Source organism: Homalodisca vitripennis, chromosome 6 (assembly GCF_021130785.1).
Source record: "Homalodisca vitripennis isolate AUS2020 chromosome 6, UT_GWSS_2.1, whole genome shotgun sequence".
Lineage (NCBI taxonomy): Eukaryota > Metazoa > Arthropoda > Insecta > Hemiptera > Cicadellidae > Homalodisca > Homalodisca vitripennis.
The window spans coordinates 60324186-60351769 of record NC_060212.1 but is presented as its reverse complement, the minus strand read 5'-3'; the positions used below and the strand labels follow the sequence as shown (position 1 = coordinate 60351769).

General features: G+C 32.5%; 1 protein-coding gene across 3 annotated transcripts in view; it reads right to left on the bottom strand.

Moving 5' to 3' along the window:
* The window catches only part of LOC124364357 (2',5'-phosphodiesterase 12-like), a 64712-nt gene that overhangs the window by 17859 nt on the left and 19269 nt on the right, over nucleotides 1-27584 (bottom strand). For 2 of the 3 annotated variants that reach the window (XM_046819756.1, XM_046819754.1), the window contains 2 exons: nucleotides 25955-26106; nucleotides 23862-24003 (listed from right to left, as the gene is read on the bottom strand). The exons of the other annotated variant lie outside the window; for it this stretch is intronic. In XM_046819756.1, the coding sequence (XP_046675712.1) occupies nucleotides 23893-24003; nucleotides 25955-26106 (263 nt within the window). In that variant the 3' untranslated portion in view covers nucleotides 23862-23892. Of the gene's footprint in view, nucleotides 1-23861; nucleotides 24004-25954; nucleotides 26107-27584 lie in introns of those variants that run through there. 3 annotated transcript variants of the gene reach the window in all.

The window sequence follows — 27584 nt, the reverse complement described above, 5'->3', positions numbered from 1 at the left end:
GCAGTTGTAGAGTACAAAGCGTCGACTTGTTTATTATCGTACGAGACTTCCTTTGAGATTAAGACAGTCTTAGTTGTTCTCTTATCGTGATGTCGTGCTGTTGTGTTATTTGAGCTACGGTATTTCCTCCAATTACAGTAATAATTTTATTACTGTTTATTTAAACTGCAAATTGCGAAGAACGAATAATAAAATATGAAGAATAAATTGGTATAGTATTGTTCGACTTAAAATGCCCATAAAAAAGGAACTTTCCACTTCATTTAACTTTGAGATTAATTTATTGTGTAATCTATATATTTTATAAAATGTTGTTAATCACCAATTGTAGAATTGGTTATGAATGTATAGTTGTCTCTCATTAAAAATTATCTTTTTACTTCCAACTCGCTGATTTGTTACTATCATTGTTTCAGGTTTTTAAACTTGGTTTGTTTTTAATTATTTTATTTTATTTTTGATTTATTACTTACTAATAAAAACTTAAACTTTGATGTGAAATAGAATCACCTGATGTATTGAACGGTATGAATATAACGTTACTAATGAAGAACTTTTTACTCGAGTTATTTACAAATGCAACGTAAATGACGGTAAGGGAAATAAGGTTTTCCTTTAGGGTATTTATTTAACCCATTGATCTTTCTATTTATAAAAACTTGTAGCTTGTATATAATATAACAAAGCGGTATTTCATAGTCTAAAGTAAATTAATTAGTTTGAAATTCCTTCTGAGAAGCTGTTACTAGTAACATATTGATTTAAGGGATTCTTGTTGATTTCTACGTAAGGGTGATCCTTAATCATGTTTTGTACTCTTAAATAATATTTACTTTTATCTAGTATAAAAATTATGTTACTTTGATCTGCTTTCAGATTTGAAGCTTCTTATTTTTTATGCTTTTATTACATTATTGTTATTTATTAAGACGTATTGAGGTGATTGAAAAAACTCGGAAATGCCTGTATAACTGAAAGGTATTATAATTAACTAAAGTCACCTAGAACTTTGTCTATCAGGAATGAACTGCAGGCAAATTTAAATCCTTCAATAATTATTTCAGATTTTGAGGAAACGTTGTGTGTACATATATGTGACTAAATTGTATGTAGGCCCTACATATATGTTTAATGTTATGTTGTAAGAACAAGACAAATAATATAAAACATTACACTTCGTAATTACTTTAAAAAAATTACTAACTCAGGGTAATCGGATATTTTATGAACCGCCACAGCCATATAATTTAATTGAATTTGAACTTAAATAGCATAAAACAACACCAATAGATGTGTAATAAATTTGTAAACAAAATGAGCACAATCAGATGACATTATAAATGTAATATAGTAACCAATGAGGCCTAATAATACGAGGTATAGACTTGAAAGTTTGCATACGACCTCAGAGAAGCTTCTAATACGGCAAATGGTGTAACGTATTCTTTCATTGTTGTAAAAAAGGGAGTAAAGCCACTCAAATGTGTAGAAGAAAAGTAGCGTGAAGCGATTGACATTGGCCGACGGCAAAAAACACGGGTAGGGGGGAGGACCGGCAGGACAAAATATAGCCTGAAATAAAGTAACTGTCTCCAATATATCAAGCTCTCTGGGGATCTTTCCGCAACAATTATTTCCTACCAAAAGGCTTCCTCTCTTGGATGGGTCCGGGAATTGCAAAATCGTATTGACAATTAAAGCAATACATATATGTAACATTGTTTTGTATGATAAAATGAGTAAATTGAAATTCATAAGATAGACAAATGCATTTTTGAAAAATAACAGAGAATATTTCTTAATGGCATGGACAGAAATCAATCATAAAGTTATTTTCCGCTCTAGGGTTATATGGTAGTTAATTGGCTATCCTCTTTTGCATACTTAGTAATTTTAAATTAAATGCATCCTAATTTTTCTCTTTAATTGAAATTAGAATAAATCAAGACGAATGCTGAGTTTACGTATACTTGACCCTCCGCTTAGTGCAGAGTCTGTGATCTGACACCTCCAATGACCTCTTGAACCCTGGAATGTGTGTCCGTCTGAAGGGATCCAACAGAACGAAACAATAGAGTACTTTAGCAATACCACTTAGTGCTTGCCATCAAGTTTCAACATCATAGACAAATAATCTACAAAAGAGTTCCATTCGGATTACCCGGAGATACTGAGAGTTCTACAAATAACCTATTCGTTATGTGTACAATCCAGTTCAGTTTCACAACTGTTAGTTAAACAATGAAATGTTGAATTTGTAATAAAACTATTTGTTGAAACAGTCTAAATTTGATTTATTGTTATTGATAATAAACGCTATACGTGTTGGAACACATTGGAATAAATGATGAGGAACATTTCAGAACATTAAAAATTAAATATTTGAATCGTAGCTGAGTACGAACAATAAATAAAAAGTCATTCCGAAGTCTTAATACGCTTGGATATATTCCACACTGATTGAGACATCAATGCACAACCTTCACCATACTTATTAAATTATTTGTTTTGGATTTTTTGAGAACAACAAAATTCATCCCCTTTTTGAAAGAGGGGTAGAAGGGGGTAACTTTAGATTTTCAAACTGCAAAATCTTGTGACATGTAATATTAAAGGGTTTATTCAATACAAACACAATGACACTAAGAAAGCACCTCTATGCCGTTTCTAGCAAACGTTTTGGGCAAATAACGCAAAAAGCAATAATCTGTAAGTACAATGCCAATGTTTTGCGCATATCAACACAATGCATGTGTGATATCTTTTAGTAAGACTTTGGGGAGGGGACAGCTTACCCCTTATAATTAGTATAAAATGTTTCTGGTGTGTATAGTTTTGATAAGAGGTGTATTTTTCTAGGTGACAATGTAAGGAATGATGTACCCTTAACTTTTACTACGATCGTCGTAGATACGTTTTATTCATGTCACTGTGTTTATTTTGAATTTAACTTTCAAATGATATGTCACAAAATAGGGATTGCAATTAGAAAATTTAAAGTGACCCCCCTCTATCCTCCTTTGAAAAAGGGGGGAGGGGAATATGTTTATCCTTAAAAAAGTCATAAAAAGTATTTAAATAATTATGGTGAAGATTATACATCGATATCTCAATCCGTTTGAAATATATCTAGGCGTATCAGGAAATTAATTTACACCCTGCATAATTTTGGCCCAATGTGAAAATAATACATGAATTAGCTATATTGAATAAAACGTTAGTGTATGAATAATGTTTTCAGTAGATATAAATGTATGCTTGTGAGTTTACTTATAGATAAGAATAAAACTTTGTTACAATGTGTCCAGTTTGCCCAAGAGCTCTAGAAAAATCTGTCTCAAACTTGAGATTGTGACGCAAATATTTTGTTTTGATTTTAATCAAACATGTAAATTGTGGAATAATAATAATAATAATTGTGGAACTATTTCACACAATGGGTAGTGTAACAGGGTTCGGTGAGGCAGCGTGTGAAATTTCAACAGCCATAGTATATAATGTTTCTCTAGCAAAATATGCAATTTGTCACATCATAAAATGTCTTATGTTTGTACTTAGGTGATTTGGAAATTAATTTATACTGCAATTTTCTCATTTCCATTATGTTTACCGATAAGACAAATATAAATATTTTAAATAACGTTACCTATGAAGCGTAACGCAACAAATCAAGTGTATTAGTTTCTTTCAGAAATATCATGCGGACAGACTGAGAGAAATGAAATGTTTACAACTCCTCGGTTGATAGAATTCGCTAATGTTCAGCCAAGAAGAGTTATGATAGTAAAAGCCTTTTCTAAAAATGTATACAATCAGTTACAGATGGGCGGAATCTACAAAATCAAAGTAATCAGCCCTTCAGGCTCGCACTGGTAATTGAATATAGTTATTAGGTTCTGCTTCATTGGCTCGGAAAATATTGCACCGACATGCCTCTAGAGTAGAGCCACCCGGTTTAACTTCACTGTGATATTTATACTGTGTGTATAAAGCAGTAGACTAAATATCTACAGTATCATGCATGATTCAAACATACATTACATCTGATCACGTTCTCTCCTAGTAGATATAGTTTATATTTTCGAAAGTAACATGCGTTCAATGTTTCATCCTCTAGCTATTCTCAGCACACCTATTTTCTCTACGAGTTATTAAAATAATAGACAAATGTGTTCTCTATTAGTTATTAAAATAATAGACTAATTTGTTCTCTACGAGTTATTACAATAATTTACTAATGTGTTATACTACGTGTTATTAAAATAATAGACTAATTTGTACTCTACGAGTTAGTAAAGTAATAGACTAATTTGTTCGATACGAGCTATTAAAATAATAGACCAATTTGTTCTCTACGAGTTATTACAATAATTGACTAACGTGTTCTCTACGAGTTATTACAATAATTGACTAATGTGTTCTCTACGAGTTATTACAATAATTGACTAACGTGTTCTCTACGAGTTATTACAATAATTGACTAATGTGTTCTCTACGAGTTATTACAATAATTGACTAATGTGTTCTCTACGAGTTATTACAATGATTGACTAATTTGTTCTCTACGAGTTATTACAATAATTGACAAATGAGTTCTCTACGTGTTATTAAAATAATAGACTAATTTGTACTCTACGAGTTATTAAAGTAATAGACTAATTTGCTAAACTAGTCATACGAAATAAATTATTGCGTCGAATACATGGTACACATAAATCAATATAACTTCATATAAAATCACATAAGTAATTTTCTAAAGACATTTTTTTTTCTTAAAATATTTTTGATCTTTCTTTTGTAAACAAATATTTGTTGGTTCTCTAAATCTAAAATAATAGTGGGGTATTTTATTTTAAAATAAAATGCAAATACATTTGTAGTTTGAATTATTGGTTTTTAAAGGTAAACATTTGGAAAACCTAATTATAAATTATAATGATATATATTCGTAGGAATTAGGTTAATACACAAGTATATTTATTAACTTATATATACCAATTTAATCTAAAAATTGTTTTATGTAAAAGAATTTTAGGGTATCTAAAGTAGTAATAAGATAAAACCTTGCTCGCTTCAGGGAATATAATTTGTTTTATGGAGTTGTTTGTTTGGATCCGACATTTGATGGAGAAAAGCCATTGAACCGCCCGTAAAACCGAATGTCAACAGAATCTTATCGTAATACAAAAGAGAAAATAATACATATAAATGCTATCGTAATCGTATTTGAAAGTACATATGATGAAAGGATGACAATTAATCACATGATTAATAATTATATCTTCATGATTATATTAATCAGTTCTGTAACAAACTGTTGTCACCGTCACTATACACCACGTCATTCTACAGTCACAGTGATCTTCAATCATCAGTGAATAAATGGGACAGCTGATTGTTAAGCATGGCGCACACTGCAGACGCGCCGCGCCGCGCCGAACCGCGCCGCCTTTTGGAAAATTCCCGCTGACCGTCGCACATACTGGGCGCGCTGGGCGCGCCGAACTCCTTCCCTCACCACAGCTGCAGTGCTATCAATTAGTGTGCAGTCGTATGGTTATGTTGTGTCCGTTTTGTTTAATAATTTACACGATGAGCAGCTCTGAAGATGAAGATCTGTTTTTTATTTTGTCTTCTTCAATCAGAGGGGAGAAGAGACAAAAAAACAATGTGGGTTCATCCTATAAATGAGAAAAGGAAAAAAAATACGGGGAATTTCACCACCTTTTTCCCCCGATTTATTAAAGGACAAACGTAAATTTTTCCAAATATTTTAGAATGTCCCCCGAAAAGTTTTATGAGCTATTGACATGCTTAGGCCTTTCATTGAAAAAACAAGACACATATTTTAGACCAATACAAACAAGACCAGTTTTTCACCTGAAGAAAGGCTTGCGGTTTGTTTAAGGTAAGTTATTAACTAAGTCTTTATTAAATACAAAAATATGGATAAACTTACAATAAAGTCGTTTTTATTAAATATATGCAAATAATGTTTTGTAAATTTTAATATTTTTCTGAAACCACAATTTACTCATTAATTTTTTTTCTTCTTCGGTTAGAAAACATAAACATCAAATGTGTTTTCAGCAATAAATTATTATTTAACAATGTATCGCTGGTCAGGGCTTTTTTAATAAGGAATAGGGCTATTTGTTTCAAAAATGTAATGTATTTTATCTGTAAGAAAGCATAGTTTCAAAAATAACAACACAAATTATGCATACACAGTACTTCCTACATATTACAATAAGTTTTATCATGTGATGTTGTATCACTTGACCGCTGCTGAGTTTGAGGTGTATGGACAGTTACTGGATCCATCAGGTGAAACCAGCAAACCGTCCCTCTTGTGCCCCTGGGTATTGTCCCATCTGACCAATAGGAGTTGGTAGTTGCGGCATATATTGGGTAGTCTGAAAAGGAACTAGTGCTGGTGGGTGTAGGATCTGAGCGTAGAAATGAATGAGCGGTGTTATATGACCCAGAAATGGCGTCTCCGCCGCGGAATAATTCCGCTGCCAGAACTCTTGGGAGAAGTCGAGCGGAATTTTGTTTCCGCTGGGGCGGCGCGGCGCGGCGCGGCGCGTCTACAGTGTGCGTAGGCAGCGGAACCATTTTCTTAGCCGCGGTTATCTTCGGGTGTCTTCGTACTACCTCGGCCATCGTCGGTGAGGTATAACAATCGACGTAAAAATCTAACATTTCCAGAATAATTCATGATGCAGAGCTAGAGGCCATTTCTGGGTCATATAACACCGCTCATTCATTTCTACGCGCAGATCCTACACCCAGTATTGCACAGTTCCTTTTCAGACAACCCAATATATGCCGCAACTACCAACTCCTATTGGTCAGATGGGACAATACCCAGGGGTACAAGAGGGACGGTTTGGCTGTTTCACCTGATGGATCCAGTAACTATTCATACACCTCAAACTCAGCAGGGTCAAGTGATACAACGTCACATGATAAAACTTTATTGTAATATGTAGGAAGTACTGTATGCAATAATTTGTGTGTTATTTTTGAAACTTTGCTTTCTTACAGATAAAATACATTACATTTTTGGAACAAATAGCCTATTGCTTATTAAAAAAGCCCTGACCAGCGATACATTGTTAAATAGTAATTTATTGCCGAAAAACATTTGATGTTATGTTTTCTAACCGAAGAAAAAAAAAATTTATGAGTAAATTGTGGTTTCTGAAATTATTAAAATTTACAAAAACATTTATTTGCATATATTTAATAAAAACTACTTTATTGTAAGTTTATCCATATTTTGGTAAATTTAGTAAAGACTTAGTTAATAACAAACCGCAAGCCTTTCTTCAGGTGAAACTTGTCTTCTAAAATGTGTGTCTTGTTTTTCAATTAAAGGCCTAAGCATGTTCAATAGCTCATAAAACTTTTCGGGGGACATTCTAAAATATTGGAAAAATTTCCGTTTGTCCTTTAATAAATCGGGGAAGAGGTGGTGAAATTCCTCGTATTTTTTCCTTTTCTCATTTATAGTATGAATCCACATTGTTTTTGTCTCTTCTCCTCTTCTGATTGAAGAAGACAAAATAAAAACAGATCTTGATCTTCAGAGCTGCTCATCGTAAATTATTAAACAAAACGACACAACATAACCATACGACTGCACACTAACTGATAGCACTGCAGCTGTGGTGAGGGAAGGAGTTCGGCGCGCCCAGCGCGCCCAGTATGTGCGACGGTCAGCGGAACTTTCCAAAAGGCGGCGCGGTTCGGCGCGGCGCGGCGCGTCTGCAGTGTGCGCCATGCTTTACACTACACTGATACATCAGTCATTTTATCATTTACTGTACCTATTTATTTACGAGTATTTATTCCAACGGATACCCCAATTACTGCTTGATTTGTTATAGGAATATTTTGGTGTCCTATTTATTTATAAAACATTTATATTGCAAATGTTCATTTTAATTAGTTATTACATGTATACGAACTATTATTACTATGTACGAATAAATCCAGTAATTAAGTATAAACTCGCATAATTAAGTTATACATATTGTAAGATTTTGGGCCGCGATACAAAATGCATTGTATCACAGTTTCACTACTTAACGAAAATTTTGATCTAAATCTGTAAAGTTCTTTAGATACATTTACTAACTGTGTACCAAAAGTGCAAACTGTTAAAAAATGTTTAGTAACTAATAATAGTTTGTATAAGTTAAACATCCAGTGGACAGATATCACGGTTACTTTACATGACATCGAAACTCCAATTATGAGGATAAACATAGTTAATTAACAAGCAAATCGGAAAGTGGTGTTTAATTTAATTAGTTTAATTCTAAAACCAACTTTCATTCCGGAAACAATCAAACGCCCAATAGGATTAAATTTAAATTGGAATACACGATTTGTCATTGCTGGACTATTCGTTTCTGTCGTGAACACTTTGTAACGCTAATTAAAGCAAATCAAAATGTGAACTGTGTTAATACTCGTATTACAGGTACTTTTAAAGATGGGATTAAATTAATAAAAGCACTATAATGCATTTTTTTCAGTATTTAAGTGTTTTTGCTGCTTGAAATATAAAACGATATTATTTTTAGAAAAATAAATGACAATTTTTATAATTTATCCTAGAGTATGCGACACACTGTAATATTTAGCTATTTTTTATTGTGTATACTAAATTGATTTATTAACATTTCATTTAATGATATTTAATGAACACAAAGAACATGTTTTAAGAACATGGTTTTGTGCATGTTATAAAACACAATTGTTTGTACAATAAACTTAACTAGAGGTCTAAGGATGGCATACTTGGTCAGAAAACCAAACCTACTTTGCATTCCTTGTAAGGCCCAGCGAGATACAAGTTAATTTATCCCTCAGAAAAATAAATTTGAAATGTGATATCTTTTTGAATGAGCTATTTGTAAAAGTATTTTACAAAATAAGTTGGGCAGGTTTAAGTATGTTTACTCTGTCTTACTAAGAGAACTTTTAGCAAAGTATATAGTATTTAGATAATTATTGCTTAGGACTGTTGACCTAGGGATGGATGATTTAACGGATGTCCTTGAAAATATAGAAAATACGGGTTGAGAATACACTCGAAATTAATTAATTATTTTGGAACTAGGATGGGCTTTATATAAGTTAAAAAGGTTTGTTTATTTTAATTTAAAAAATAGGAGTACACTACGCCATATATGACGTAATAGGCTTCGTTGAGGTTGGATGTATAATGAGAATGAACCTCATGTGATTCTTGAGATGTCCTGGGGACAGACATAAAATGCAAAAAATTATATATATATATATCGTATGGGGGACAAAGGCCATAAATCCATAAATATCCATAAATATTTAAATAAATATCCATATATCCATAAATAAATAAATTAAAAATTACAATTATTAAAAAGTACGTAAGAACAAAGTTCTTGAGTCATAAATTAAAAATAATATTAAGATCTCCCGTCACAAAGCTAAATCCAAATTACTGAGCCAGTTTAGAGACCCATCCTCTAAACCACTCAGACCAGCCAGACCACCAGAAAACAATCGCAAAGGGCAGTCGTTTACAATGTGCTCCATTGTCTGAGAGTTTGCGCCACACGTCTGGTCGTCAGTAATACCCCACTTAAATTTCCAGTGATTGCTTCTCCCAACCCCAGTTCGAAAACGATTCAATAAAACCCATTCCTTTCGAGGAATTTCCAAGCCACCCGCTGCTTTCGTAGAATCGGATATCAAGAACTAACTAACTAACTATCAAGATATCGGATACGCAGAAAATTAATGTATACAGTCTCAAGAATAAATTAGAGAAATTGTGCCAGACTACTGAATGGTTTCAATGACTCTCAACCAAAACCCATGGATGCATATCCACCCCCATAGAACTCAACTTTGCATGTATAGAAATTAAGCCTAATGGAAAATTTTAAATCTGCACGTTGGTTCTTTCTCAAGATATAGTTCGGATAGACAGAAAGGCAGAAACGAAATTTTGCACCTTATCGTGTAAATAGGCTTTGCTAACGCTCAGCCAGTAAGTAATAATCATTTCATTGTTTGATTGTTTTATCGAGATAGAATTTTACTTCTACATTTTAGGCCTATTAAAGTAATTAAAATTTATTATAAATCTCAATCGTTATTTCTGACTAACGAAATATAATTTTACTTCCACATTTTACGCCTATTAAAAGTAGTTGAAATGTATTATAAATCTCAATCGTGATTTCTGACTGACAATTATGAATAATGCAATTAAAAATACAATTACTTCTACGATAGTCTAACATTTGTGAATTTAGATAAAGGAAGAGACCAGATGAGGGATCTTGGGTGCAACATACTTAATAAGAATAAATATTTTATGATATATTATTTGAGCCCAGATCTTGATAATAAATCATGTCTGACATTTGTGATTTACAAACGAGAATATATCTCTGATTGTTTGTCATGTATCCAGTGAGGCTTGCTAGCATGTAATATATGTGATTTTTTAACTACCCTCAGATAATTATATTTAGAAACCTTAGAATCGTAAAACGTTTTATGATGGGTTTCAAAATATTTTTACATTTTTCTTTAAATAATCTTGTAAGTTTTTATTTCTGAATTTACCTAGATGAATTCACCAATCTACCACAAATAAATGTGTGAGAAGGGTTTGCTGGATCTCTTTAAATTAAGTTGCTGTCATCATTAACAAACTTTAAACCGAATATTGGATGGAGTTAATGAAAATTTTATTGTTTGAGCACATTGCTCTTTAAAACACCTTAATTAAAAATCTGTAAATTTTAAGATAGACAGTAATATAACAGTATGTAGTTTTAAACTATATAATAAGATTATTTACACAATAAAAAATAAACAGTAATTTAGTAGCACTATGTAGTTAGTACTTAGGTATTTTATATCAAAGTACTATCAATTTAAAAGTTATAACAATGCTGAAGTTTCATAAAAGTAAACTAGAAAACGTCTGCATACATTTGAGGAGTTCTAAAACCCACTGCATTATCTGGTGACAGAGAAAGTAAGATTTCTTAACTGGAGTATTAGTAGAGTGTTGAAGAATTGAAGAACCTTTCAGGTTAATTTACAAAGTCTATTTCTTTAAATTACTAGTTCTGAGCATTTCAACTTTCCATAGACCTAATAAAAAGTGAAGAAATATTACGGATAGTACAACTAATTAAAAACCAATACCTGTAAAATAAGTGGAGATGTATGGTTTTTAGACTAAAAAATCTGCCTAATTCACTAATCGATATGGCTGAATTTCCAGAAGAATTTTTTCATTTTACCATCATGACTCTCATATAACCAAACCAATCTTTTGAGAACATATACATTACATTTTTTGTAGTAATTATTCAAAATACGGACATTTAGCTCCGGGATTACTTACTGGCGTATGACTAATAATGTATTGTGTACCCCACAATTTTGATAAAAACATAAGATAGCAAAAATAACCGAAAACATTTAAAACAGATATGCCTATCTTATTAGATTAGTAAGAACAAAAAAATGCGTTAAAACTTATGGCATTGCCGGAAGTCGACTGCTGGTATACTGATTATCGTCTATAAACGTTAACTGTAACCTAAGAGAACATTCAAAGACTAATTAAGTGTATATACTCTACCAAGTTCTTATGATATTTCCCCAGGAGGGCTCACTGCTGGCTGGTTTATATACTGGGCACAGCAAAAGCCAATGTGTAACTCAAATCTCGGCAACATTATAGATGTTGAGGAGCGGCACATCACTAACCGCAGTCTCGAGATAATTAATGTATAAAGGGAGGTCGTTAGGTATGGTTTCCCGTTAATGATGATGTTGATGGGCTGCCTTGATGTTATAGTGATTTCCTATTGGGACAGGTTGTATTAGAGCTATCCTTGCCTCCATCCAAAAGGACATGCCTGAGATATTGCCTTCATCCCGAGGGATCTCGACAGGAGGAGTCCACACCCATCCCAATCATCCTGTAACTCTGGAAGCAGCGTAAATGTCCTTTTAGGCCTAAGCAAAAGGTTTAGGACCTTTTAGAAAGTTTTATCATATTCTTTCCCTAAGTGATTGATATGCTTCACAAGTGGATATGCCACTTTAATTATAAACCTGTGAACTTTGTTAAATTCTTTCAATTTCGATTTAAAAGGATGGCTGCTTTGAAGAAATAAAAATATTTAGAAAATAAGTAAATTAAGTTTATATGCAGTGAACTATTTCAAGGAAGCGAAGAAATCACAAGAAAAGTAAGAAGTAAGTAAATCCCTCGTTGTACGTTACTTGTACAGGAGCAGAAAAATATTTTGCATTGAATAAGAACACAACTTAGGTTTTCTTGAAATCAATAAAGATATACGTCTCCTAATAAATGAATAATATATAGTCAGCCTATCTAGTCTTAAGTTGGTCGAAAAGGTAGGGTATCAATATGAACGGTTATAAATTTTACAAGACCGTATATTTTAAGTCCCACGCACTTAAAATATTGTTGTAAACGTAAGTTAATGTAAAGTCACCATTGGCTAACCATTTATAGGATCTGCAAGTTGTAACGTTTTTTTCTTTATCTGATTGTCTAAAGATAATATGACTATTATGTATGTGCCTAACGATTTATAAAAAATATACCAAAGACATGCAGCCAGAGAAAATATATTTTAAACCTTTTTGATACCTTCTTATTTTGTCCTCAAGTAAAACTAGCGTGGATGATTAACGATTTATTTTTAAAAACAATTCTCTTATTGATTTAAAAAAAAAAAGGAATAGGTTATGTGCCATGCAAATTAGCTCTGGGATCCTAGACTTTACGCCTTTAGAATTATGTATTCTTAAACGTCATATCTTAAAGTTTCTTTAAAACCTTAAGAAGAGGGTGAATTCCATTCCTGAAATTTTATCCCAGCTTGGCCTTTGATTGATACCACGCCAAATGGCTTACCAGTAATTATTTCTGGACATCACTGGAAAATGTTTTTTGTAATAACATTCCAAATGCTAAAACAAAATATTAAATTATGTTTCTCCCAAGCCTGAAGAAGAGGGTGAATACCATTCCTGAAATTTTATCGCAGCTTGGCCTTTGATTGACACCACGCCAAATGGCTTGCCAGTTATCTCTGGACATCACTGGAAAGTGGTTCATATAAAATCATTTCAAATAATAAAATACATATTAAATTATTTTCTTTCAAACCTGAAAAAGAGGATAAATACAAATCCTCGAAACGTATTATCTTTTTTGTAACATCTAACGATAGCATATATCCGAAATCCCACTATCCTTTGTCAATAACTAATGTTCAACTAAGAATTATGTTGAGTAAAAGAAGCAGATACAATTTTAGTGATAACTTAGTGGAGTATATTCATATATACACTTATATAAGTGATACAATAGTGAAGGCTAAACATAACAGATACAGTTAACGACCCAACAGCTATTGTAGTGCAGTTGTGTAATTAACTTTTTGTCGGAAATAACAGCAGCGCTACGTGCTAACAATCTCAACATTGTTAATCTTTCCTTAATGTGAGCTCTAGTAATATCTTAACTGTTTTAGAGAGTCTTCAGCCTCCAGCAATAATCTTTTGTCTCTGGCGTAGAATATTTTACGGAAAATGGTTTATTCATATTCACGACGTACTGTCTCGTACAACGATGCTACTGTTATTACTTTATTACATCTACACTAAATATTTCTAGAACTATTTTATTAATGCCATATTCAAATACTCTGATAGTAGCGACTATTTATCAGCCTCTTATCTAGTTGTCTGATATTATTAGTACTTCATTAGCAATTCAAATTTCTAGATATATTTTATTAAATTAATTGCATCGCTCTCAATCTTTATTTTATTAAAAGACGTGTAAAACACCTTAGCAGCATTTTTACGCTTTACAAATAAGTTTAATTTTATATGTAAAATATTACTAATAACTTTTATTGGAAATCCAATTGTATTAGCTGAGCGACAACTAAAGCTTTTATTTTATGTTGGTTGGAAACATGGTGAGGGGGGGTTTTTTCTCAATGCTTATTTTTCTAACGTTCATACTATAGTGCCCGAACTCACTGAGAAAATACCTTCTTACAGGAATTTACACTTTGGAAAATTGCAAACAATTGAGAGTATCCTAAATTTATTGTTTTTGTCCCCCACTAGTGCGGGACAAAAACCACTAGTAGTCTAAGCACATCTCGTCCATGTTTGTTCCGAAATGTCAAAAGGTTCCAACGTCTGAAAAGGTGTCAAAGGGAACTCAAGCCATTAAAAAAGTCTAAACCCAAAACTCCATTCTATATTGCTACACGAATCCATGAAGTAAATGTTTAGAAACCAATAAATGCTTTTCTGTTGCACTTACTGTGTGATGAGTATTTCTCAACACAAACGAAGAATTTTTAAAAGATTCGACATGTTTATATGCCATGTATAATTGTCACACACATGTGTATACTTTATGTGACTACATATAGACTATACAATTATCAAAATAATGCAGTTAGTTTTGTTCAGCAGTATATGTCCAAGGGTATTTTCTGACGCTGTATTCATCTTACTAAAGAGAGAATGACAGACATTTTTGTAAACGTTCCATAACGAAGGTTAATTTCTAAAAGGCGAAAACCATTTTACGGTGCTTTAATGACAAATAAAAAACAAGTTAATAAAAGTTATTTGTTAGTCAATTGTGTGGTTGAATTACGTTGTCTAAGAGAAAATTATATTCCAGACAAACCTCGTTACTTTAGCGGTTGAGTTTCTTTACGTTTCTCTCTACAAGACTATTTTGTAATCTACATGATTTATTCTTTTTCCTTATTTTTTTAACTCTAACAAATTTAAATTGAAAAGATGTTTTGCACAATAATGTAGTACAAGACAATTTAGTACTAATTTTAAAGCATTACAGCTGGAAGTGTAATCTCCATCTTGAATAAAATGTGTGATAATATAGAACAATACAAATTTACAATATTGTAATTTGAAAAATCATAAATTTTAAAATGAAATTACAAATAATTAGTCAGATACCAAACAACAAAGAACGAACGTGAGAAAGAACACAAGTGTAGATCGTATGTCCATTTTCTTCGTATTTTGTCTTTGTGATAACTGTTGTTAAAATGATCCTAGAGACTTATAGTGTCTTCTTGATCCTAAGAAGAACTCTATAGATTTTGAAATCAAAAGGTCAAATGACGGTCTATCTGTCTGTATGTCTGTTCGTCAAATCTATAAATATACACATACTAAAATTAAACTATCATTACATTACCACAATAAGCAAGAATTGTTCATTAACCAGCCGCCATTTATTAAATTTATTTCTGGTGATAGTAAAAATACCACATACATACATTTCATAAATGTATGTAGGAGCAAAAACGTTATATTCAGGGAAAGTTTAACACTTTTCTAAATTAAGGTCTGTGGACGGTAATTAAATTTCTTGAAATGTCAACATGGCCTATTCTGGCCCGGAGCTATTAAACTTGTAAAACTTTGAGAAAACAGAATGTTTTACCAAGTTCAAAGAGATTCGCTAACAAGCGATGGTCCCTAGAAACTTGTCAGTGCTGAGATAAATTAAGGATTCATGTTCTAATAATAAACCTATTTACGATTTAGAAAATTGGTTCATTTTTATTGTAATCAATGACGGAAAAGTTTCTAGTAACAATAACTTAGTTGTGAAATATAATACCTATCTCATTATTTATACGATACGTTTTTTATAATATCAGTTTAACTTTCAAAACTACAAATTTGAGCTTGGCACAATTAATCTTTAATATTTTGTCCACAATTTATTAAACAATCTGATCTTGGCCGTCTCACGACCGCGGTACGAAGCTGACAGGGGTTGGAAGCGGTCAGCTGTTTACTGGTTTGGTTGAGGTTCTTGTATTATTTGTCTCCATTTTAAAACTGTGTAAGTTTGTGTTAATCGCAGCTTCCACCTTTTACCATTTGAGGACCGACATCCTTAACTGTGCTAAGATTAATCAAGTGAGACAGCTGATTAATATTATTGATTTGTGATTTGCGTCTCACTAATCAATATTTACATCGGCCGATTATTTGATGTTATTTAGTTTTGAAATTCTGTAGTTTGTTCTTTTATAAAATCTGCTCGAAATCGCGTAAGATTGTCGTAGGTTTGTAGTAATATGTTGTAAAACTAAACACAACACTAATTATTAAAACTGATATACAGAATATAGGTCACAATACGTCTGCATTCGTCGAGCAACCTCCTACGACTGAATCCGTCCTTTTTGTATTAAGTGCATGTTTTAGAGTTAGTGAAGTTGACACACAACATGGTGGATGTGATTCCTACCTTAGGCGTATCACAACGCTCTGGTATGAATTGTTCATTTTAGCCTAGTTTGCAATTATGTGTTAGGTTAGTCATTTACCTGAAAAAGAGATCAGATTGCAGATCTCGAAACGTAGTGTTACTGATGTTTTGTTTCACTGAATGATGGCAAATATACGGAAAAATCCTGTTTCCTTCACAATCCATCCATCGTCAAAAATAAACTTCAAACAAAGGAATGAGGGACATGTTGTTTTGAATGGTAGGACTTTAGGACACTAAAAATGAGAATATACATTTTTAGGGGTGATGAGTTGCTCTGTAATCGATTCTGCTGTCTCTCATACATACATACAGTTCGAGGACTTTACCTGCGCGCGTGACCTTGAGTGTGTGGTGATAGTCGGGAGGGGTGGCAGGGTAGCGATATGCGCTACGTCTCGAAAACATATCCTGTGACTCATGAGCAACAGCCTTCTTTCAGGAATCGTATTGGCCCAAATAACTTATCACACTCGCTAAAATCAGTCTGTTTTGTGACAGTGTTGAGTGTTGTAGTAGCTTGTGCTTCGCTTTTATAGATAGTTTCTATTGAGTTCCACCTAAGTCGAAAGTCAAAGGTGGAACTATTCATAGTCAGGATCATGAAATTGTGAGTAATGTTTATACATTTATGAAGGAAGGGGCAGACCATCAAACTGTTAAAATTCCGTTGTCAAAGGCTCGCCAAAGAACTGCTGCAGCAACTGGAGTGTCAGAGCGAGTTGTGACTCAAATAAACAGTGAGCTTAAAAAGTTGAAGGTTAGTAACCTGTGTGAGGCAAGTTTTACTACTCCAAACAAAAACCGTCCACGACGTAGACTGCAAAACTATTGAGAGAGGCACTAAGGGACAAAATAAATCTCCAGGGTTGTGAGAAAAGTTTAGGTAGGTATTAAAGGACCTGGAATTTACTTGGAGAAGGACAGCAAACAATAGGAAATTATTAATTGAAAAGCCACAAATCCAAGAAAAAAGGATAACATACTTGAGAGCATTGAAAAGTTACAGGGAGCAAGGACGCCCAATAATTTATTTAGATTAATCTTATATACTATTGTCTCACGTATCTAACCAAACTTGGTCTGATGGCTCAAATAAAGTGTTACACGTGCCTTTAATGGTTGTATAGTTATTAAGTCAGTCAGCGGTTCATACTTGATAAATGTCAGTTCATAATATCATCAGGATGTTACAATAAATGATTGCCAGTTCTGAAGGATGATTTATTTACTGGTGTACAACCCCCTATACTAATTGTATGCTAAGACTAACGGTCTATTTATATTCAATTTAGAGTTTCCCATAAGAAATTCAATTTGGAATATAAATAATAAACCATTAGTAGTTTAAAACAATTCTATTCGTGTTAACTGTAACTATATCTTTTCCAAATCAGCACATTAGATGCATAACGTAGATAGTAGATTAAATGCTCTGGACATTTCAGAGATTGTCCGTCTATATTAATTTGTGGTAGTCATCTTTTATGTTTCTTATAATTAATTACTCTCTAAGATACTCTTAAGATACATTACTAACTACTTTATCTTTAATTTGATATTAAAAATTGAAATGCTACACACAGTACTGAACCTCTCTGTATTTATAAAATGATACTATGGCATTTTTACTACTTAAGTATATTTAATACTGACTAATGAAATTGTATAAATCTCCTATCATTGCCGTAGTGTTTAAATATAAATGTTTTTATGATTTTCAGTCAATGTACAGTACAAAGAGACTGGCTTTATTACACAAAGTAAATCAGCTGATGTTGAATGAAACAGGTGTGTACAGAACAGGATTGAGGTATTGAAATATTGCTGGCCAGTGGGAATTGAATATTGCATATTTATTTGGAAGCTAACACTACCTGACACTGCATTCAGGGCTGTATTGTACCTCACAAACAACGTGAATTTGTTCAAATGATCTACTCTATTGTATTGTATTTTCTGTTGAAAAACACCTGTTGTCTGTATTGCTAAATAACTTATATTGATCATCTCGAGTTCAAGTGTACGTTATTTAAAATTAAATTCTTTATTTATTTGAAATAACAAATTGTGTATGCATACCAATATTTGTTTGGATTTCATTCATTACTTATAGATGGTTTGTAAAATATTTCATGTAATTTTGGAAGGAAATATCCTTATTTACTTACATTTACTTAATTAATTACTTCAAAATCCGTATTTATTTTACAAGTGTCATCATGTATTAAATAAGAGACATATAGTGTTCTGCTGACTGGGAGGTTTATTGAAATGGCCACTGCCAGACGATATAGCTGGCTGTCACCACAATTCCCACACTCCTTGTTCACATAAACCCGCGATATTGTATTGCCTTCGTACTAGCTCAGATGTTAACTGCTGCATAACTCTTGCAAACTGCCCTAGCCTCTTCTTATCATGGATGTTTTTATTGTGATGTACAGATCCAACAAAAAAAATATGAATTAAAAACTCAATTGATTAAACATAATAGGATCTTGTATTATGTGCTAGCTAGACCAAAAATTATTTAAAATATTTTAATGTAATTAAAAAATTATTAGAGACAAAATCTAATCCCTACATTCATCCCTACTTCATCCAATCTGTAATCTTAGAATATGTTAGAAGCTTATTAAGAAAGACAATAATTTGCAGTATACAGAGTGTCCAAAAAGTCCCGGGTCGGTTAAATATTTTTCAAAATATTTAAAATAGAGCTACAAAACCTTACACAATGTTACTGGACATAAAAATCTACTTTATCACATACTCAGTGATCCGCTACTTCCTCAGGGGGGCGGCCCGCTAGGAGTCAGAAGAAAATCTTAAATGTAAGCATAGGTTGATATGCATATCTAATAAAAGGTCTTTATTAATAGAGTACATGGCCGTAAACCTGATCTCAAATGGATAACCGAGTCAAAAATTACAGCCGATCAAAGATGGCTAGAGTTTGCAACTTAAGGTTAATGTAAAAAAATACACATCTTTGAACGGCTGTCATTTTGGACCGACCCGGGACTTTTTGGACACCCTGTATAAGTAACCTCAAGGATGGTTAGTCTATGACAAAAAGCTTTAGATGTAAGGATATGTCACATTAAAAATAATTTTGGAGCTGAGGAGACAGGAAACATTAATTTATTATTGATTCTTTTTTATTCTTGATTTTGATTCCATATTGATTCTTTGTGTCATCAGCTGAGCACAGCAGTGTTTGCCCTAAGAAGAATAAAATCTGTAAGTACCCCAGAAGCCACCCGAACAGCTTATCATGCAATATTTGAGAGCAGAGCCCGATACGGAATTGTACTATGGGGAGCATCCTCAAACAACAACCTTCAACGAGTCATGGTTCTTCAGAAATGGGCGGTAAGAATAATGGCTGACATTGCACCGTGGGACAGCTGCAGAGATGCATACAAAAACCTACATTTACTGACCATCACATCTCTTTACATACTTGAAGTCATCATGCTTGCTGCTAACTTAAACTTGACAAGAAACAATCATCACAGTCGAACCACATGACATGGACTTGACTACAACTTACCTGCTCACAGGACCGCTCTGTTCGCAAAGAAACCCTCATATGCTGGAGCTAGACTATATAATGCTTTACCTATGAGCTCAAGACAATTGAAAAAAAAAACTAAAAAAGGACTGTATTCCTGGCTTGTGAAAAAATCAATTTACACAATCAATGAATTCCTTGAACATGCAAATAGCTGCAACAACTATTAAAAACTTACAAGGAACTAAAGACAATTTATTTCCATTACATTGTCTTGATTTTCATTTATATTATTTTGTATTTGACACCTGATCTAAACTTGATGTTTATGAATAAAGCTTTCTGTATTCTGTATTAAGAAAATTGCAGGTTTGCGTGATCTTAACCAAATTGCAGCTTTGAGGTGTTTTAAAATGCTAGCTTTTGTTCATCGGATACTCCGTGGAACATTGTGTCGAACATTGTAAATATTACGTATACAAACGTTGATTTGAAATGTATACTTCACTCAAAAAGTGACAACTTCCAATCATTGTACTCTACTTCCAGTTTATTGTATTTCCGGTTGAGTACACAATACACGTGTGTCAAATTTCTTTCTATGGCAGCGGGAAATTGGAAAATAAAATATAGTCTTCTAGGAGATTGCTAACCTATTTCAGCCCCAATGGATAGTTGATCTTCATGAAACAATTTTAATATGTCTGTAGAGATCTTAAGCTATGTATATTTCAAATTTAATTGTTTTAGGCCATCAGGAAGTTTAATAACAAAAATGTGGTTTTTCTAGGGATGCAACGCTTTTAAAATCCCTATGGATGGTTGAACTTCTTGAAAATGAGTTGGTATTTCTTTATAAATTATGTAAAGAATTCAAATTTCATCTTTCTACAGCATTGAGAGATTGTGTACCAAGGAGTGTGATGACAAACTGCCAACCAACCAAATAAATAAATTTTTTTAAAGTAGCACAAACAGTACCCAAGATTGTAAAATAGGACGCAAGTGTGGGGTGCATGTCCAAAACAATTCTGCAAAACAACAAATTCTACTAAAAAAAAACCAAATTCAAATTTTTGCATCAGAACTCTCAGGCCACTACAATTAAAACTGATATTTTAAATCTAGCTGATGAAGTAACGCCACAAGCGATAGTTATTACAGAAGATCACTTTAATAATGACACGGTTCAACAATTTCGGCTGTAAAACTATTTTGCTTGAGTAAGCTTGGGTAATTATTTTGCTCGAAGTCAATGTAAAGGTGAAGGTGTTGCTTTGTTTGTGAAGGAGGGAATTAAATATGAAAGAGAATGTAATTTAGAAGATTAGATTATTTAGAATATAATAGATATATATAACAGATAGAAGATTTAGATAATTTAGATCATTTTGAAGATTTTGAATTTGCTTCCATATCAATAAGAACAGAAAACAAAAAGAATTTTGATCGGCCTCTATAGATTCTCTAATAGAGACATTGATAAACCAAATTACCTTCTTTAGCTATTCTTTTTTAAAACAGCAGCTCTTTTATTATTGCAAATCCTCGCAGCCACTTCTCCTTCTGTAACAGCAGTTAACATCATCAACGCTGCTGGGCCGTTTGACCCTCTGCAGCAGAAGCACTGCCACTCATTACTGCTAAATAAACAACAAAATTATTCAATATTTCGGCAACCAAAATGGAGTCTTTGATAGTATTTCCTTCTACAGTCAGTTCTATAGAAAGTACAGACTTTATATTTTTGCTTTCTTTGTTGATAGTACTCCAAGCAATTTTGAATTTATTAGACGATTTCATTTTGTTATTTACTTCATAAGCCATAGCCGCCTTAAAAAATGTTGAAAATGTTTTGTAGTTTTTTAAATGCTCATTGTTGATATTTTTTTTAACATAGATCTTGAAACTAATATTCTGGGTGTAATCCAACTTGATTTTTTGTGTTTGAGCTATTTTTATAAGAGGACACGCAATACCCACATAGCAGCCTACTACAATAATCCTTTATTAAATGCTCCAAACATTTTATCAGCTCCGAAACAATGGTCAGACAATCCCAAGTCTCGCCCTTAATGCGCATAACATGGAAATATTCTCGGGTCGGGTAATAGTCTGAGGCGTGAGAGTGGCTGGTGCACGTTCTTTCAGAGTAACCAGCTAGACATCATGGTCAGAGACAGCCGTGACAATCAATGATACATCCACAGATGAAATCTTAGTGACAACATTATCAATTACGGTGGCAGTGGTAGCTGTCACCCTTGGCGAGTTCACAGGCCATTGCAGGTTGTAAGTTTTCATCAGATCCCCTAATCATCTTGTTTTAATACCTGTTCCATTAAATACATTTATGTTAAAATCACTCATAATAACGAAAGAGCTGTCGTTTTGAAAAAGAATTTGCAAAAAAAGGTTCATTTGGTCTATAAAATTATCCAAAATTTTCAAGAAGTGTTTTATTTTTTAAACATAGACGATGGCAATTTCCAGAAATCCTATTGCCTAAATTGTCGTAGTCTTTAACCTAAAACTTGTTACCATGGAATATTCTGTGACTCTGTCGACAGAATACTTAATTATACTTCCCTGGAATCTCTTCATACTCTTATACAGCGTGAATAAAAAGTCAGGAACCCACTCTCTATTTTGTTTTAAAGTTTATATAAGGAAATATCCTTTGGGTAGTTGTGGAATGTGGAAAGGAAGTTTCATTTGTTGATTTTGAAAATAATTGTGTCCCCCAAAACTGCGGAATTTGGTGTTAACTCTGAAATTTCAATTGTGAACTCCTCTTAAGTGACCCCTCATTTTGAAGAGCATCAAAACTTAAAGGATTTTGAAAACTAGAAATCGCTATATCTTTCCCATCAAAATAATAATTTTAATTAAAACGTTGACGACCTATTATTTTGTACGGGAAAGAGAGGTTCTTGAGAGGAACTTACATTAAATTTGTTTTAATTGCCTCCAAAATCCCGCATTTTTTGGGGACACAAGTTTTTAAAAACACCAAATGAAACTTTATTTCCAAATTCCACCACTATCTAAAGGATATCTCCTTATATAAACTTTAAAACAGAACAGAGGGGTACAAACTGGCAATAATTGAAGTAGACTAATTAACTATAGTAATTCTCTACCTTTGTTATCTTATCTAGAGCAAATCAGTTGATTTGAAGTATTGAATGTTAGCTTTCCAGTTTAGGAAAGATAAGCATGCTCCTTCTACCCTATGTAAATTCTTAAGTTACTATTTACTTAATAGTTATTTTTATTATTATATATCATTGGAATTAAGACCAATTTTGGTGTTGATATTAAAATATTATTATATTGACCCATCCCTAATGAAAATAGTATTTTTCAGAATCATACTATATTGTTATTTCTTAGCAAGAAATAACAAAAAAAACCATTGTCAAGACCCCAATTTTGGTAGGTATCAAGAATCTGAATTTAATTTTGTTTGGAATCAGCCCATCATTGCTTTTAACAATAATATTCTAGATTGTTGAATCTCAATTGGACATGCAGTTCAATTACTCTTTGTTTATTTTAAAAAAACTAAAAAATTACTAGGCAATTACTCATTTTAAACAGTCCGGTTATGTCAATACAACACAACAGCAATTGTTTGTAACAGCTAAGTGGAACAATGCAAATAGAGACAGTAAAATAATGCTTAAACATGATTAACAAGATAAAAATAAACTAAATATCACAAAACGAGTAGCTTATAATGTTGAATAGCTGTGTATAAAATGTTACTGACATAAGGACAATAAGAAAGTCAGTAAAAACATAATTTCATACATACAAAATTAACTAAAATGTTAAAGTAACTTACTTTATATGAAGTCAATCAAAAATATATTACAGTTAAAGACACAAAAATATGTGAGATATGGATAAAAGATTAAACAGTTTAAAAAAATAACAACGTATATATTTTTTATCAGGGTAGCCAACATAAATCAGCGATAAGGGCTACATGATCTGATGGAAATACGACACTCGGAATGGCAGTGTGTTGTCGTAACTCCTCCTCGGATGGCAGAGGAACCACCTGCACAGACAAATGTAGCATTTATTAGTTGAATCTACAAACAAACAGCGTCATATTTTAAATTCAATATCCATCAACTACAATTCTCTATGAGAATATTACTGATCTCATTAGAAATCAACCTTCACCTTGCCATGTACAACATCAGAAGATTTTTATTTTCACCAGATTTATTGAGTCAGTTGCCATTTGTCTTCTTGTTCAATTTTTAGTAATTGAACGTTGGGTTTAAAGCGTTGAATTTATGAACACATTTAGATAGCTAGTTCAAAGATAACTAATTACAATTACTTACATAACATTTTCAGTAGGTGTTCACAACAATATGGACAGCAGATTGCTTTTCAAATTTAGCAATTTTGACAAAAGTTTGCATTTAATATTAAAAAATTAAATGTTTCATTCCTGTCCTAGTAACAAATGATAAAACATTGTGTACCCATACATTGGCTGATTTGGCAGGGGGTGGGAGAGGATAGAGATCTTGGTGAAATTGTGAAATCAGTACTGTTGTGTCAGTGCCTTCAGAAAGTAATACAGCGCAACAGAAGTAGTGCACTTACTATCAATAACTATACTGTCTATATTACAATTCCTTATCTGACTTTAACAATTTCCGGCCTATCCTGAGAACACTTATGCAGGATGTGACAGATTTCACTATAAAACTAATTATTTTAATTACAAAACAAAACACATCATTTGTTTTCAATTACTCAAAGAAAAAGTAGCGTAGTTGCATATGCTAGTATTTGTTGTGAATTTACAGACCATTGACAGATGGTGTGCGTGAGGAGCATCTGCGCTTATAGTGCATATGCAGATGACCGAGATGTAGCAATGGTAGCCTGCATATGAACTGAGAGCATGTGTGCAGCTCCTCACACACTCATTCACTTGCATCCTAGCATCATAGTCTATCACTGGTTCAAAATTCAAAGTGCACAAACACTAGCATATTTGACTTCAATTTTGTTCTTTTGTTTTTGGGTAGTCTGAATCAAGTGAAACCTTTTTAAGTCAGTGAATACTTGTTAATTATTTCATGTAAATAAATGGCACCATCTTTGAGCTAGCTACTTTTTATCAAAACATAAAAAGATTCACAAATACCACAAAAAAAGACTATTCACGAGTTAAAACTCTTTGATTTTGTATAGTAAAATGTTACATAAATCATTTCATGTATTTAGCACTAACTTTGTTTGTAAAAAAGTGAAAATATAAACATGTGGTTACATATTACAAAATGTCAGATTTTGTCAGTATAGAGTTTGTTCAAAAATACGTGTTGTTCAGAACCATTTTTTATGAAAAATTTTACAAAAACAGAAGCGTAAAAGTTCTTTTCCCCTATACTGTCAGCTAAGAATATTACCTTTACAACATCTTTTTTGTGTTTAAGGTGCTAAGGCTCTTCTATTTAAGAAGTGGTAATACAGGCACAATACATTTAATGTATAGAACGAGAAACTTCATACAAAACTTTTTTAGAATTCTTTTAAATATGTTGGGCCAAAATACTTTAATCAACTGCCTTCTGAAGTTAAAGACTGTAGCACAGTAAAATTGTTTAGTATTAAGTTGAAAAAATGGTTATTTGAAAATAGTAATATCAGTTTCTTAAACAATAGTCTTGTATAATTAATTATTATTTGTTGGCTTATTTATTGGTTTCTCGTCGTTATATTTATTTTGTTAAACTGTAAATAGTATGTGTATTTATTTATTACCTCATTATTATATTATTTATTTGTATATGTGTATTATATTTATTTTTATATTTGTTGCTGTTAAATGTTTAATGTCCGTTTCCTTCCCTACTGGATGAAGTGGCAGTGTATATTCCTAGAATGTAGATTGTTGCTGATCTGTATTTTTGTGGAGGAATAAACTCATTATTTCATTTCATTATTTCATAGTAGGATTAACATTAGAACTGTGTACTCACAGCTTCAACCTTGAGTCGATCTGTCTGGTAGTAGATGTAATCTAGGCAATCTGCGAACCCGACAGTGAAGTTGGTGTACTTGGGTGTCCCGCAGGCACTCTGCATCTTGTACGGCTGGCTGAGGCTCAATTCCTTCACCTCCTCCTCAGGTTCTAATTTTAAAAATAAATATTTATTACTTGTAAGTTATCCACAACTATTTTAAGATTGTTTCCTGATGAATCCTCTTCTGAAGACACAATTCTATGAGGGATTTCCTAAAAGTTATTAAATTAGATAGTGAACGGTTATAATAGTTATATGCATTTACATCTCTCGGCGATGCCAAGACCATGTTTCCCTCTAGAAAAAAGGTGTAAAGTTGCAACAATAATTGACAGACTGTAGTATTCCTCTTTATAAAACTCATAAAAAGTACTGATGATTTTAGAAATTAATAAAAAAGTCTTTAATTTTAATACCTACCTTACCACTTCCATCAAATATACAATGCAGAAGTACTGATGATTTCAATTTTTGACACAAGACCATTGGCTTTCTTTGCTCATTAATTATTATGAACAGTCCTCTTAAATAATTGATGCTCACTAACAATGACCCATATGAATTAACTTTTCTCCATCAGCATAAACCTACATAGCTCAAAATCAACTTCTGATGCAGATTCATTTTTGTGAATGAAAAGAGAATACACTGGTAATACTACAACTAGAATCTCTATTGCAATTGGCTATAATAGGACAATTATCACAATACCAGCACACCCTTACAAAATAAACTGCTATAGGACTATCTTTTGTTACGCTTTAGGTTGAAAGGCAAAAATAGGGAAACTTATTTTTTTAATATCCCTCATATAAAACAATATACTTAATATGTAGTACAGTACACCCCCTTAGGTTGGACCAAAGCCAATCCAACATTGTGAAATCCACTGTACCTCTACAGACTCCAAGAACAGTAGGGTTACACAAAATAATAATGTGTATATGTACTATTGAAAACAGTTAGATCCAAGGAGTAAAAAAAACAGCTTTTTATTAGCCTTTATGGTCTTTCTCACTATGGGAAAAGAGGCAAGTTGCTGACCCTGTACATCAACTCTGACCATGCCATTATTGTAGTGAATGTGTGTCTTGGTTTTACTACTTCAATAACCTCACCCTCTCTGACAACTTGTTTAGCGACTGCCATTTCGATATCATTATGGACAATTAATTTTAAAGGACTTTCATCAAAGACTACATTTCTGTCCATATTGTACATGAGCATAAATTTTACTTCCAGATAAGACAACACAGGTCTAATTTTTTCTGAATTTGTCATTGGGATTTGTGAATACATCATTTGGGATGTGCATATCTCAGGAAATTTATCTAAATCTAATGTATGTCATTACTTATGAGAATATTTTTGTCTCAGAGAGCTTTCTTACCTACCCTATTATCATGTATAGGACAAAGTAAGCTTTTAACTCATTCCTAGCCACACGGTTAATCATATTTCTTTTTCCTTCTGATATCTACCAAAAATTTTTGGGTCTAATCATTGGTTTCACTCAGTATATGAAAGTCCACATGAAAGAAACTTGTAGGAATTCTGTATAACATTCAAGTTGAATAGGATTTAT